General features: G+C 38.2%; 1 protein-coding gene across 1 annotated transcript in view; it reads right to left on the bottom strand.

Annotated features, from left to right (window-relative positions):
• Positions 1–2,141: 2,141 nt before the first annotated feature.
• cpa6 (carboxypeptidase A6) overlaps positions 2,142–11,617 on the bottom strand; it is a 15,359-nt gene continuing 5,883 nt past the window's right edge. Inside the window, exons 3-11 of the mRNA XM_035653884.1 lie at positions 8,847–8,971; positions 7,075–7,189; positions 6,498–6,599; positions 6,303–6,407; positions 4,979–5,089; positions 4,586–4,676; positions 3,119–3,321; positions 2,914–2,998; positions 2,142–2,356 (exon numbers count right to left, since the gene is read on the bottom strand). Of these exons, the coding sequence (XP_035509777.1) occupies positions 2,142–2,356; positions 2,914–2,998; positions 3,119–3,321; positions 4,586–4,676; positions 4,979–5,089; positions 6,303–6,407; positions 6,498–6,599; positions 7,075–7,189; positions 8,847–8,971 (1,152 nt within the window). The remainder of the gene's footprint in view (positions 2,357–2,913; positions 2,999–3,118; positions 3,322–4,585; positions 4,677–4,978; positions 5,090–6,302; positions 6,408–6,497; positions 6,600–7,074; positions 7,190–8,846; positions 8,972–11,617) is intronic.

Raw genomic sequence — 11,617 nt, 5'->3', positions numbered from 1 at the left:
AACGGCGCGTTAAGGAACACAGTGAGAGAGAGAGAGAGAGAGAGAGAGAGAGAGAGAGAGAGAGAAAGAGAGAGGGAGGGAGAGAGAGAGAGAGGGAGGGAGGGACAGAGAGAGGAGGATGTCATGAGTTACAGCTTTAACTTTTAACTCACAGAGCACGGGCTTATTAAACTCATATGTAAACTAACTGGCATTAATATATGCATGGTATTAATTAAACCGGATGTGAGCAGGATTGCTGAATAAAACATGTCACTTCCCCACTTATATGTTTACTACATGATCTAGTGCGTATGTGTGTGAGATGTAAGTGTTTGAAATTGTGTAAATATGTGGTATACATAAAATAAAGCATCTTGACAGCGAAATTATAGTTGCAAAACAGAAGTTTTACATTTAGAAGAAAAATAAGCATTTTTTGGGGGGTAAATATTCGTACTTATATTTATTAAACAGCCCTTTTCCAATTCTCTCTTTAATATAATTCAAAAACATATTAAAATATTAATAATGCGGATTATTGGTCTAGTCCAATAAAAGACATGTCAATCATCTTTGGAGTGATTTCAGGTTACTATCCTGTGTTTGGGTGGTGGGTCTATATTTTCCTTACATTTAATTAGTCCTATATATGGCCATTTTATTTCTTGTAAAATATGAACCATTCACATTTTGTCCACACTTCCCTCTCATTTATTGACAATTATATAAATGAGAGAAGTGTTGCAAAGTGTTACGCTGCTAATATCATTGTACCGTTGTTTAATCCTAACATCACATTGCTTAATTCTTCACCTTTTCTGAGTGTGTGTACTCACATTTAGTATTGCTACACTGCTTTGAGTAACATTTAGCAAAGTTCAACAGAAAATACATCCTGGAAATCTGGCAATTTGACAACACAGATTTGGCAGCTGTGGGCGGCAGAGTTCACTTTCACTTTGGCATGTCTTATGTGTCAGTTTTCACCATTTCTGAATCCATAAATAAGAGCAGAGCTGCAGAATCAGAGGCTGGAAATGAAGAGCAGAAAAGAAAAAGAGGAGGATGTTTGAAAGCAAGAGCTTAATTTAAAGTGTTGTACTTAAAGTTGTTATTTTAAAAATAGGTCAGCGAGTTAATCACTTAACTAAAATAATATTATCAAACCTTATTAATATGTGTACAAAACACGTACAGACGTGGGCATAATAGAAAAAACAGGTCAGGTAGAGATGTAAACAGGAGATTAATGCGACAACATGAACCTTTCAGTGTTATATAACAACATTTATTCAAGTCAGACATTTATTAGAAACTCATAATAAGCACTTAAGCTGTCAAAAGTAAACATTTCTGACTTCTGTCATTGATCCATACCTGAGTAATGACACAGTAAGCTACTGAAGTGACAGGTCATTCTTTCCAAATAAAAAAAACATCTAACAAAAAACATCTCAATTTAAACCAAATCCAAGATTGTCAAGTGATAGCATATTATATACACCAACAATGTTGCAGTAATATAGGCATTAATACATTAACATTATAGTCATTAACATCTAAACTGGCACTTGGTAGGGCTTATTTCATAATAATAAAAAGCAACCAGAATAAAAATAGAGATAGGGTTATAGTCATTAAAAACAGTTCTTGTAAAACGTTAACAAAAATTTTTGGAAGACATTAATTGTTTATTTTTTTTTAAAAAGTGCTGCTGTATTATGACAAGTGCTCACATGACCACCGTTCACTGGGAAAAGCTTATAATATGAAAAAGTCTGCATTATTCTTTTTATTTTTTAAGTGGAGAGAAACATTTAGGGAATGAGGATTACATGCTAGAAAGGATTCAAGCTCAGGACATTGAGTTTTCCCACTGATCCAGCAGGATGCTCTCTGATACTGTATGTGGGATCTTAAACAGGCTGGTCACTTAAAAGATTCATTGTTATAGGCACAAAAAAAACAAAACACCACCACCACCATCAGTTCATATCTTATCGGAAAAAAGAAATTAAGGTGAACAACCTCAAAAACAAGAAAAGCAAATTAAAATTCATGCTTTGCTGGTTCTTGTCAGCTCATCACCTGATACTATCTGGGAGGAATATGAAATCCAGAGGATTATGAGGTGTTGAGATTAGGAACTGTGAGGGTGGTCATATATATGGAAATCTGTCCTTGTGCGTCTCACACTTCTTCAGCAGACCTGATGCAATGGCCTTCACTGCCCTCATAGTCTCAGTGCAGGTCGGATTGATCAGGGATTCAGGCAGGAGGAAGCCATAGTATCCTGTGTCCCTCAACTCGAATGCAAACGCATAAGGGATCCCGTTTCTGTAGGCCCAGTCTATAGAGCTGCCTGAGCTGACATCTGTAAAAAAAAAAAAAAAAAGTTCATCAAACAGAATAAGAAAAGCTTAGTACAGTATTTTGTTATATAAGCATTAAGAAATGTAAATCAGTACCAATGCCAGTGGTTGTTTGCATGGCACAAGTACATTTGCTCCAGAGATTTTACACACATACAGCACAGGACCAGTTTATAAAATATGATGCATTGTTTTAGATTAAACTACCACAAGGCATATGAAGTAGTTAACATTAGGTCTACCTTTATCAACTGCACCATTAAAGTACAGCTATTTCTTCAGCCACTGCTGACAACAAATTGATTCAGGTTTAGGTTGATCCTGAAAGCATTTCATTCTTACTGGTGTTGCATCAACATCTCTACATTTAGCTCCTCACAAGGGGGGTACATACAGCAAACAGAGTGCAACACTAAACTGGCACTTCATAACATGAATATGGATCCATGTTTGTCCTTGGAAGGAGACCACAAAACAAAAAGTAAGACATGAAAAATCCTCTTTTCTGTTTCTTTTTCTAAACTTGGAAGATGCAGTGAAGAGAAAGAACAGTACTCACACAGAGTTGTGGAGGCAGGTCCATATCTGTACCTCACTCCATAGGCAGAGTACAGGGCTGTCACTGCATTATGAGCTGCTGACTCCTGGACAGTGAAAACACAAGGCCAGCATATTAAGTAATCCTGTATATGTCTTCACAGTAGGATTTAAGTTAAGTAATTCCAACATACAATCATGCAGCAGGCTACTGGAAAATCTCTTACCACGCAGTTGAAGTTGGGGATAGTGGCATACTTGTAGGAATAGGGGTAAAGCAGCATTTGGGCGTAGGCATGGATGGATATATACGCTTTGACACGTTTCTTATGCTTGCGCAAGAACTTGGCAACAGCCTTGACTTCAGGTTCAGACTCAGGGAAGGGACCGCAGTAGGTGTCATCACAGGGATGAGAGGAGGCACCCTCCTCTGGGGAAGGAAAGGAGGAAAAAGAAGCCATTCTTGTAATCACACCACTGAAATCTCCACAGCACATTATAATGCCAAAGACAACAGAAGCCAAAGGCAATAAGGTTCCAAAATGCTTTGGTGAAACACTGAACCCACTGCCAAGACCTACCAATTGAAACAGAGGATTGTGGTTAAATCTGACAAGCACACCGCCCATATCACTTCCTCAATCACACATGCATTAGCATGTTTTGTGCTTGGAACACTGAACATCAATGTATGAACTTTTGAATGATATGAATAAGTGATGCAAAAAAAAAACATAAACCTGTTGATAAGACCTGACTTACTGGTCTCACTTGAAGCAGAAAAGCACACAGAAAAAGATCCTCACATGTTTAAACCTGAATTTGTGGTGTGACTCTTGCTATATCTAGTGACTTTTGAATTATTTTAGGAATTCAGGGAAGAAGCATCTGAAATAAGATAAAACATAATGTACCTTTAAAGAAAAAAATAAGGCTTAATTAATTCCTTATTAATAAACCCTAGGTGTGTTTGCAGTGCAGTCCCATTACATGCTACATTGATTTTATAAATACAAGTCTTCTAGAAATAAGTCATATTTATAAATAGTAGAAGCAATATGGTGGTCAATATTGTAATTAAGTATGGATTAGTCAGGCAGAATCTCTGCAGTAGTCTCTTCCATGTTAAAATTCAATTCATATGAATACATTCTCATATGCTGCATGGCTACATAAACACCATTGCCAAACAACATTGGCAAATATATTACTGTACTTCCTTTTCTCTCTTGTTTTATAACCAAATACATAATTTTCACTGACAGTGGGTTCCATTAAAGAAAAGCTTTTAAAGTACCTAAATAGCCAATTTGTCAGCTAATATTCCTTTAAGAAGGCAAAACTAGGTTGCTCAATTTCTCAACTCAAATCACATCTCTGTATGTCTGCCGGTACCACAAATATTTCTGCTATAGTCTCCGAGCCCTCCCAGAGTTATGATGATTCAGCAGAACCTTCCCACCACCTCCCACCAGAGACTAAATGACATCAAGCACAGATTGTTGTCACCACACAAATATTTTATCCACAGCTTACACTGATTAATAGACAGAAAAGACTACATCAGCAACAGACTACAAGGAGAGCCTTGCCAATTTTACAGCGTGTGTCTCTCGTGTGCTGTACGTGAGAGGGAGAGAGATTCAGTTGATTTTCCTCAGATTTCAGCTGAAGTTCAGTGTTATCAAACTCACCACACCATTTCACTTTCCAGTTTCGGTTAGCGTCCACTCCTCGGCAGTGGAATTTGTGATTTTTGGACCGTGTTTTCCTCCAGAACCGATCCTACAAGGAAAAATGAAGACACTGTCACTGTGTATGTCCACTGACTGTCAGACTCATCGATCAAATGGAGCTACCTGTCCTTTCCAAAATAATCCATCTGTCACTCACTCCTGTTGATCGATTACTAACAGCAGATATGTAGACAGTAGGTGAGGGGCACTTGTACAGAGATAAGGGCTGCATAATGATACAAACGCAGGCTTCCTCTCTGAGAAAACATTCAAAACTTCTGACTGTTTAAAAATGTAAGTCAGCAACAGCATGATTTAGTCTGTATTGTGTATGTGAAAGACCTACAGTACCGTGGTCCAGCTGAAATGATATCCATCCACATTGAAGACGGGCATGATGTAGAAGTTGAGCTGGTTAAGCAGTCGTCTCATCACAGAGTCATACTGGTATGAGTTGATGGCCTAACAAGTATGATTACAGATCATTGACCGATGACACAGATATCCATTATTTTGTAACCTCACACATGATCACAGTTCTTTAAATGCACAACTGCAGTAGGTTAATACTCTGACTATAGCTGAGGATTGGCGTGAGGAGATCTGGGCACTGGGGTAATGCTGCTTATAGGTGCTCTTTAATCAGACTCAAGGTTAATGTGCTTTAAAGCCTTATGTACAGATGGCACCCTGACCTCCAGTGGCCAACCTAAGTTACTACATTACAGTGGATTCACATTTGAACCAAGTGGAGCATCTTTGACTGTTTTTCTGAGTCAAATGTTTTCCCTGTTTTTTTTCTGCCCTTATTTATTTCTATGCCACTGTTTCTGATTTCCTGCTGCTGTTGGTTTTATTCAGTCACTTTCTACTCCTACTTTATCCTTCTTTGAAGAATTCCCTATAGAACCTTTAAATCCATGTAATATCCTAAGGTGAATTAGTCATGTATTTGTAGTTTGTCTCTCAGTGATAAACTATAACAAAAGTGAAGGCTGAAGGGCAATTGAAGAAGTGTCTGCAAACAGAGTGAATGTAGAGCACAACAAAACATTGTTTTGTAAATGGTATGGCCCAGTAAACCCTAGACAAGCTTTTTAATGTGCATGTACTACTTTATAGTGGCACATGTTGAAGCTCATTTGATTTTTTAAATATTTGCAGCATTTGTTTAAGCATTTTTAACATACCTTTCAGTTAAGGTTTATCATGTGAGACTTTCTTAAAATAGGCTGTGGCTCTTGATATTCATAGACTTTCCTTTAATTATCCTAATTTTCTGGCACTCATGGTGTTGCAAATCCCACTCATCTGGCATCTAAGTAGTATAAAACGAGCCATTAAAGATTTTTGCAGTTAATGTCGGGATCTGGTCTGGTACCGTCCTCACAGCAGAGGGTACTAACTAAGGCGGGATGGAACTTGTGTAAACGCCTGGGTTATGTTCAACATCTGAACAATAAAGGGTATTCTTAAGTATTTGAATAGCTGTGCTTGACAAGTGAACAGATGTTCATGTTTTGTTGGATACCAAACATCACAGACTGTTTGCTACAGGCGATCATTTAGATATATGCTCCTGTTAAGACACTTTTGAAACATGCATTATTGCAAACAATCCAAGTTCACATAGTTATTTAACATTTAAATTCGCAGAGTAGAAAAAAAAGACTACCTCTTTGACAAACCACTGGCAGAAGGCAGGTCCTATCCACTCTCTGGCATGGACCCCACAGTCAATCCAAACAGCCTTCTTCTGATGATGGTTTCTCTTTCCTATCTGACAGGAGAAAAGTACTGTCAGTTTTGGAGTAGCACAAGCGTGCTGTGTGTCACTTTTCATGTAGGTGTCTCATGCTTTCTCTCTTACCTGAAGCACATAAAGCGGTCTTCCCTCGTATGACTTCCCGACGGAAAACATGTTAACTAGGTCAGAGTGAGTTCTGTTCATCTCAAACATCCAGCTCTGGATCTTAGGGGCAGAAAATAATGCAGAAGAGGGAATGTCATTCAAGGATTCAAGTTTTCAAGAGTAAATGTGGAAAAATAGTAAAGTGAAGAAAGAGATAGAGTGAAAAGCTTATAAGACATTGCGTGAGTGCGTTTTACAGCGAAGGAGAGGATCAGAGGACTAAAGATTTGTGTAGGTTCTCAGGATGTATGTGTGCGTGTGGAATTCATGCTGATTCATAGGGCCTGACAGATTTGTGAACCAGGAGCCTGATCGAGTTGGGAAAATAAACACTCTAAAGCTGTGAAGTGTCTGAAGTAGAGTGTGTGTGTCTGTGAGTGAGAGCATAAGGAAGTGGGAGAGAGACCTGTGGAATGGGGTAATTGGGAGTTTGGGAGCACCTTAGAGAGGATGTTTGTTTACTTTGTGTGTGAATTAGATTAGAGAGCAGAGGAGAGCGAGAGACAGGTAGGCAGATGGTGGGCTTCACATCTACCTCTTCCAGAGAGTGGTAAACCTCGTAGTCATACTGAGACTCTGACCTCCGCCTGCGGGAGGAGCGATATCCCGTCTGCTTTTCAATTTCCTTCTGTAGATTGGAGATAAACACCCTGCAGATGGAGGAGAGGGAGTGAGACGGACAGATGATAGACATGACCACTGCAACATCCTTACAATAACTTTTAGACACATGAGTACAGTCATTGACTAATACTATACTATAGTAATACTATAACTTTGAATATTTCCGCTTTTGTGGATTTATTGGTATGCCTTTCTAATAAGGGATTTAAAAGTTGCAACTACTGTCTTTATTACTGGTCAATAAATTATTTAATAATGCTTTGAAGATCAGTAATAAACACTTGCTGTATCTTTTTAACTGAGTGAGTGAGCCAATAATAAATAGCCTCATGTCATAATAGCCTGACATTGTTGTATGTGTTAGTTAATCATTAGAATCCCACTACAGTAATCCAGCAAGTCTCTAGTTTATTTTATTATTTTAGTTATAACTGTTTCTCATTGATAAACGAATCATTAACCAATCATCAATCATTAATAAAGCCTTTAGTTACAACTTACAACTTACTGCAGATTGGACCTGTGATGTGGATGTAATTAAATTTCTATATCTTAAATTGCATTCTGGGTGTGTAAGCAAAATATCTTTTCTGTCTTAGTTTATTATGTGCACAGACAACATGTTTGGGTCTCTTTATACTTTGCCCACAACATTAGTTCTAACTTGATGTGAGAACACGACTTTCACTTTGTACATACTATAAAATAAAATACGTCTGATAGGTATTGAGGGCTGATATGAATTGGTGGATCAGGGGTTCTGGATTTACTGTTGACTCATTCCTAACACCAATTATGCAACTGCTCTCACTCATCCCCTTTTTTCTACATCAGCACTCAGCCTGTTTGACAGCACAAATTACACTAGTTATGCCACTGCTGTCTATCAGTAAAATAAATGTGTTATAAATTATCCAAAACCACAATTATCATCATCATTATCTGTTTATAGACTGCTCTCAGGTCTGATCAGACCCTCTGCCTCTTCACTTCCCACTCCAACCTAAAACAGATGATGTGATCTGTTTTCATAGCACTCATGTGGGCAGCCCGACTCTCCTAAAATACACTTCATAAGGTTCTTATATATACACCTCTATACATAACTACCTCCATAACACTAAAAAAGCTACGTTACTTTACTGAGAGAAAAATGAGATCGTTGATGCCTCATTCCCTCAAAACCCAACCACCTATCAAAGACAGTCCCCTGCAGTGTAAACCATTTTCAGTCAATCAACACAGAGTAAAAAAAAAAACCCTCATCCTCAGATCTGCAATTCCTCCCCTAGGACAAAGATGACAATGGAATTCTGTGTAGCTGCGGCTGCTTTGATAAACCTCCATCATTTCAGCGTTAATTTTGATGAGGGATGGGGTAGAGACATGAAAGGGAACAGATTGGGAGAGGGGCTCTGATGTACTGGGTGTGTGTTTTTGTGTGTCCCAGCTTTGAGGAAGTATGAGGTCTTTTGCATGCAAACTATGGCCGACTCTGCATGTGCAAATCATATATTCTGGCTGAGGAAAGCTGGGTAATTGCAACTGCCTTTGGATAACAGATGTGTCTCGGGGTGTAGAAACTTTACTAACAGGATTACCAAATGTGTGAGAGTAGGCAAGCAAGCATGTGTAATACAATATGTCTCTGTGTTTATGGCTGGTGGTAGACTCATGTCTTACCGATAATCAATATGTTGCCGCTTTAAGCGTGCATGTAAACCTTGTGTGTCATTGCGTTTCACATGGATGTCCACGGTGGTGTTTTGACAGATTAGAGTAGCACTGTTGGGCTGCCAGAAGTCCACCTATAAAGAGACAGGACAAATATATTAGATCAGGGGTTACAGGGACACAAACACCCAACAGGGTTTTATAATGAGGAGGAGTGGATGATAAAGACAAAATTATCCACCAGGGTCATTTTAAATTGTAACATGAGTACATATCATGATATAATACATTGTCAGGAAAATCAATAGAGAAACTGTTCATGGACAAATATAATCCAGCTAATAAAATGCCTGACACGTAAATACCTCCAATATCAGTACTTTCGTTTCCCCAAATTTAAAATCAATATACCACACTGCAAGGAAATAAATGCAATCTTTTTTTGTGAAGTAGCATGAAGCAATGGATTACTGTGACTGATCGTGGAATTTTATACTTAAATTGACAAGAAACTATATTTAATGTGGACCTGTTGTGCTTTGGCTGATCCACTTAACAAGGTCAGTACTGTCGTGGATACAGATCCAGCATCTTAGATGAGTGTATCTGAAGACTGCCATCCTTTACTCTTTACAACAAAAACCACAGTGGAAAGTTTTGGACTACCTCACCAATGACATTCATATTGTACATGTGTGTAATCTTACGTTATATCTGCCCTCTCAATGTCAGCTAAAATAAAGGGGTTTCAGAAAAAGAACTGACTCAAAGAAAATACCTTATCTTCTTACCCTCTGGGTGTTCAAAATAGCACCAAACATTTGGTGATGATCACCAGATTGTTTTGGTAAGACCTGCACAGTTTAACATTCCTCTAGTCTCTACCTTCAAGCGATGGACTAAATCAGGGGAATGTGGATGACTCTACAGCGTTAATGGAGCAAAACACACTCTGATGTGTCCCATTAGCAACCTGCAGTGAATGACTCTCCCACTGCTTTCCTCTCTACTGTTTGACCTCGTATTATAAACAAAAATCCTGTCTTTCAGCGCCTGTTATCAAGCCGCGATAGTCAGGTCTGTTAGCTTTAGCCGAAACAGACGGCCCATCGGCTATGCTACTATATAAACACAGACACCATGTGGTAACTGATAAAATAACAGAGAGAGGGAGAGAAGATCATTTTTTGAAGTGAATAGGAACGCTCTGATCTACAAATGATACACACAGTAGTCACTGAAATGAGAATCATGTATATTCGATGCAGACGTGTGAATGTCCTCAGCTGGCTTTCATTTATACTATACTATAAATGGGGGCAGAGACATGCAGGCTGGCACACATGCTTGTTAATGTGTCAACTGGTTTAATGGTTTACAGAATGCATACCAGATTAATTTAACTTTGTTTAGAGCCAGAAGAGTAGAAAATCCTTAGCTGGAATGTTGGGTGCCCTCGAGTAGAAACCGCTCTCTACTGCTGCACTTTTATGGCGTTTCCAAATGGTTAAGTACCACAAATGTGTCAGCACTGCTCTTCTCTTCCAAAACACATACGCCTAAAAGGCACTTAAATATCCCTGATCAGATAACACAACTCCTCACAAACAATCCTCTCAATTTAAAATTTTATAGTTGAATTTATGAGCCCTAAAGATGCATTCTTTGTCTGCTTTATAAATCTTTTGTCCCCTGATTGTTTTATGTGATTCTTATGTGTGTCTGTGTATACAGAGGAGCTATAAATTGAATTTGTGTTTTTTTGGTTGATGTAATACTGGAATGGGCAGAACAAGAAAGGAAAAGTTATAGTTCAATAAAAAGAGCTTTCTTTAAGGCAGATGAGGTGAAGTTGCAGCTGACAGTTTATATGTCAAGTAAAAGAAAACAAGTCTAGCTAGTGAATGTGTATTATAACCAAAATAAGTCTACCCACTGTACGTTTTCTTGAATGTCAATCAGTCTTATTCACTTTCCTGCTGAGAGGTAGATGAAAAGATTGATAAATATGAAACTACAACCAGCAGCCAGTTAGCTTAGCTTAGCATAAAGACTGGAAACAGGGGGAAACCCACATACTAGCACCTCTGAAGCTTACTGATTAACTCTTGGTAATATCTTGTTTGTTTAATCTGTACAAAAACAACAAGTTATCGTTGGTTTATGTGATGTATTATTTCTTAGTCAAGCGCAGTGACTTCCTGAAGTTCAGCTGTCAACATATAATGCTGCCAGGCAGCGGAGACCCCGGGAAGTTAGATCCCCCATTTCCAGTCCTCAAGCTAACCAGCTTCTGGCCCCAGTTTCATATTTTCTGTATTTATCTGTCAGCAAGAGAGGAGGCATATTTTCAAAAAATGTCAAAGAATTCTTTTAACAACGCTGTCTGAGCAAAGTTAGAGGCTAGTTATAAAATATCTTCACCACTTTGTTTTTCAATCAATCACAACTGAATCAAATCAACTGATCAGCAAAAGCCTTTGCAGAAAAATGTCATGTATCAAATAAGATGCCTTTACAAAGCTTTAACGTTTATTCTTAAAATACTTTATAGCTCAGTTTAAATGTGAATTGTAACACGTCTCTCCTTAAGACAAACAACATCCTGTCTCCACACAACAGCAGAACTGACTGTAATAATGATGTCATCTGTAGACAAATGCGGAAACTGCTCCACAGACAGTAAATAATGGAATAATTTGTAGGATGCAATGACAGCAGTCATGGTGATTTTATTACAATATTAGTACATGTGTTTCACAGATTCAGTGCTGGAATCA

Source organism: Morone saxatilis, unplaced genomic scaffold, assembly GCF_004916995.1.
Source record: "Morone saxatilis isolate NCDOM2014 unplaced genomic scaffold, NCSU_SB_2.0 Contig0, whole genome shotgun sequence".
NCBI lineage: Eukaryota > Metazoa > Chordata > Actinopteri > Moronidae > Morone > Morone saxatilis.
The sequence above is the reverse complement of the archived record's forward strand: the minus strand, read 5'-3'. Positions and strand labels throughout refer to the sequence as shown.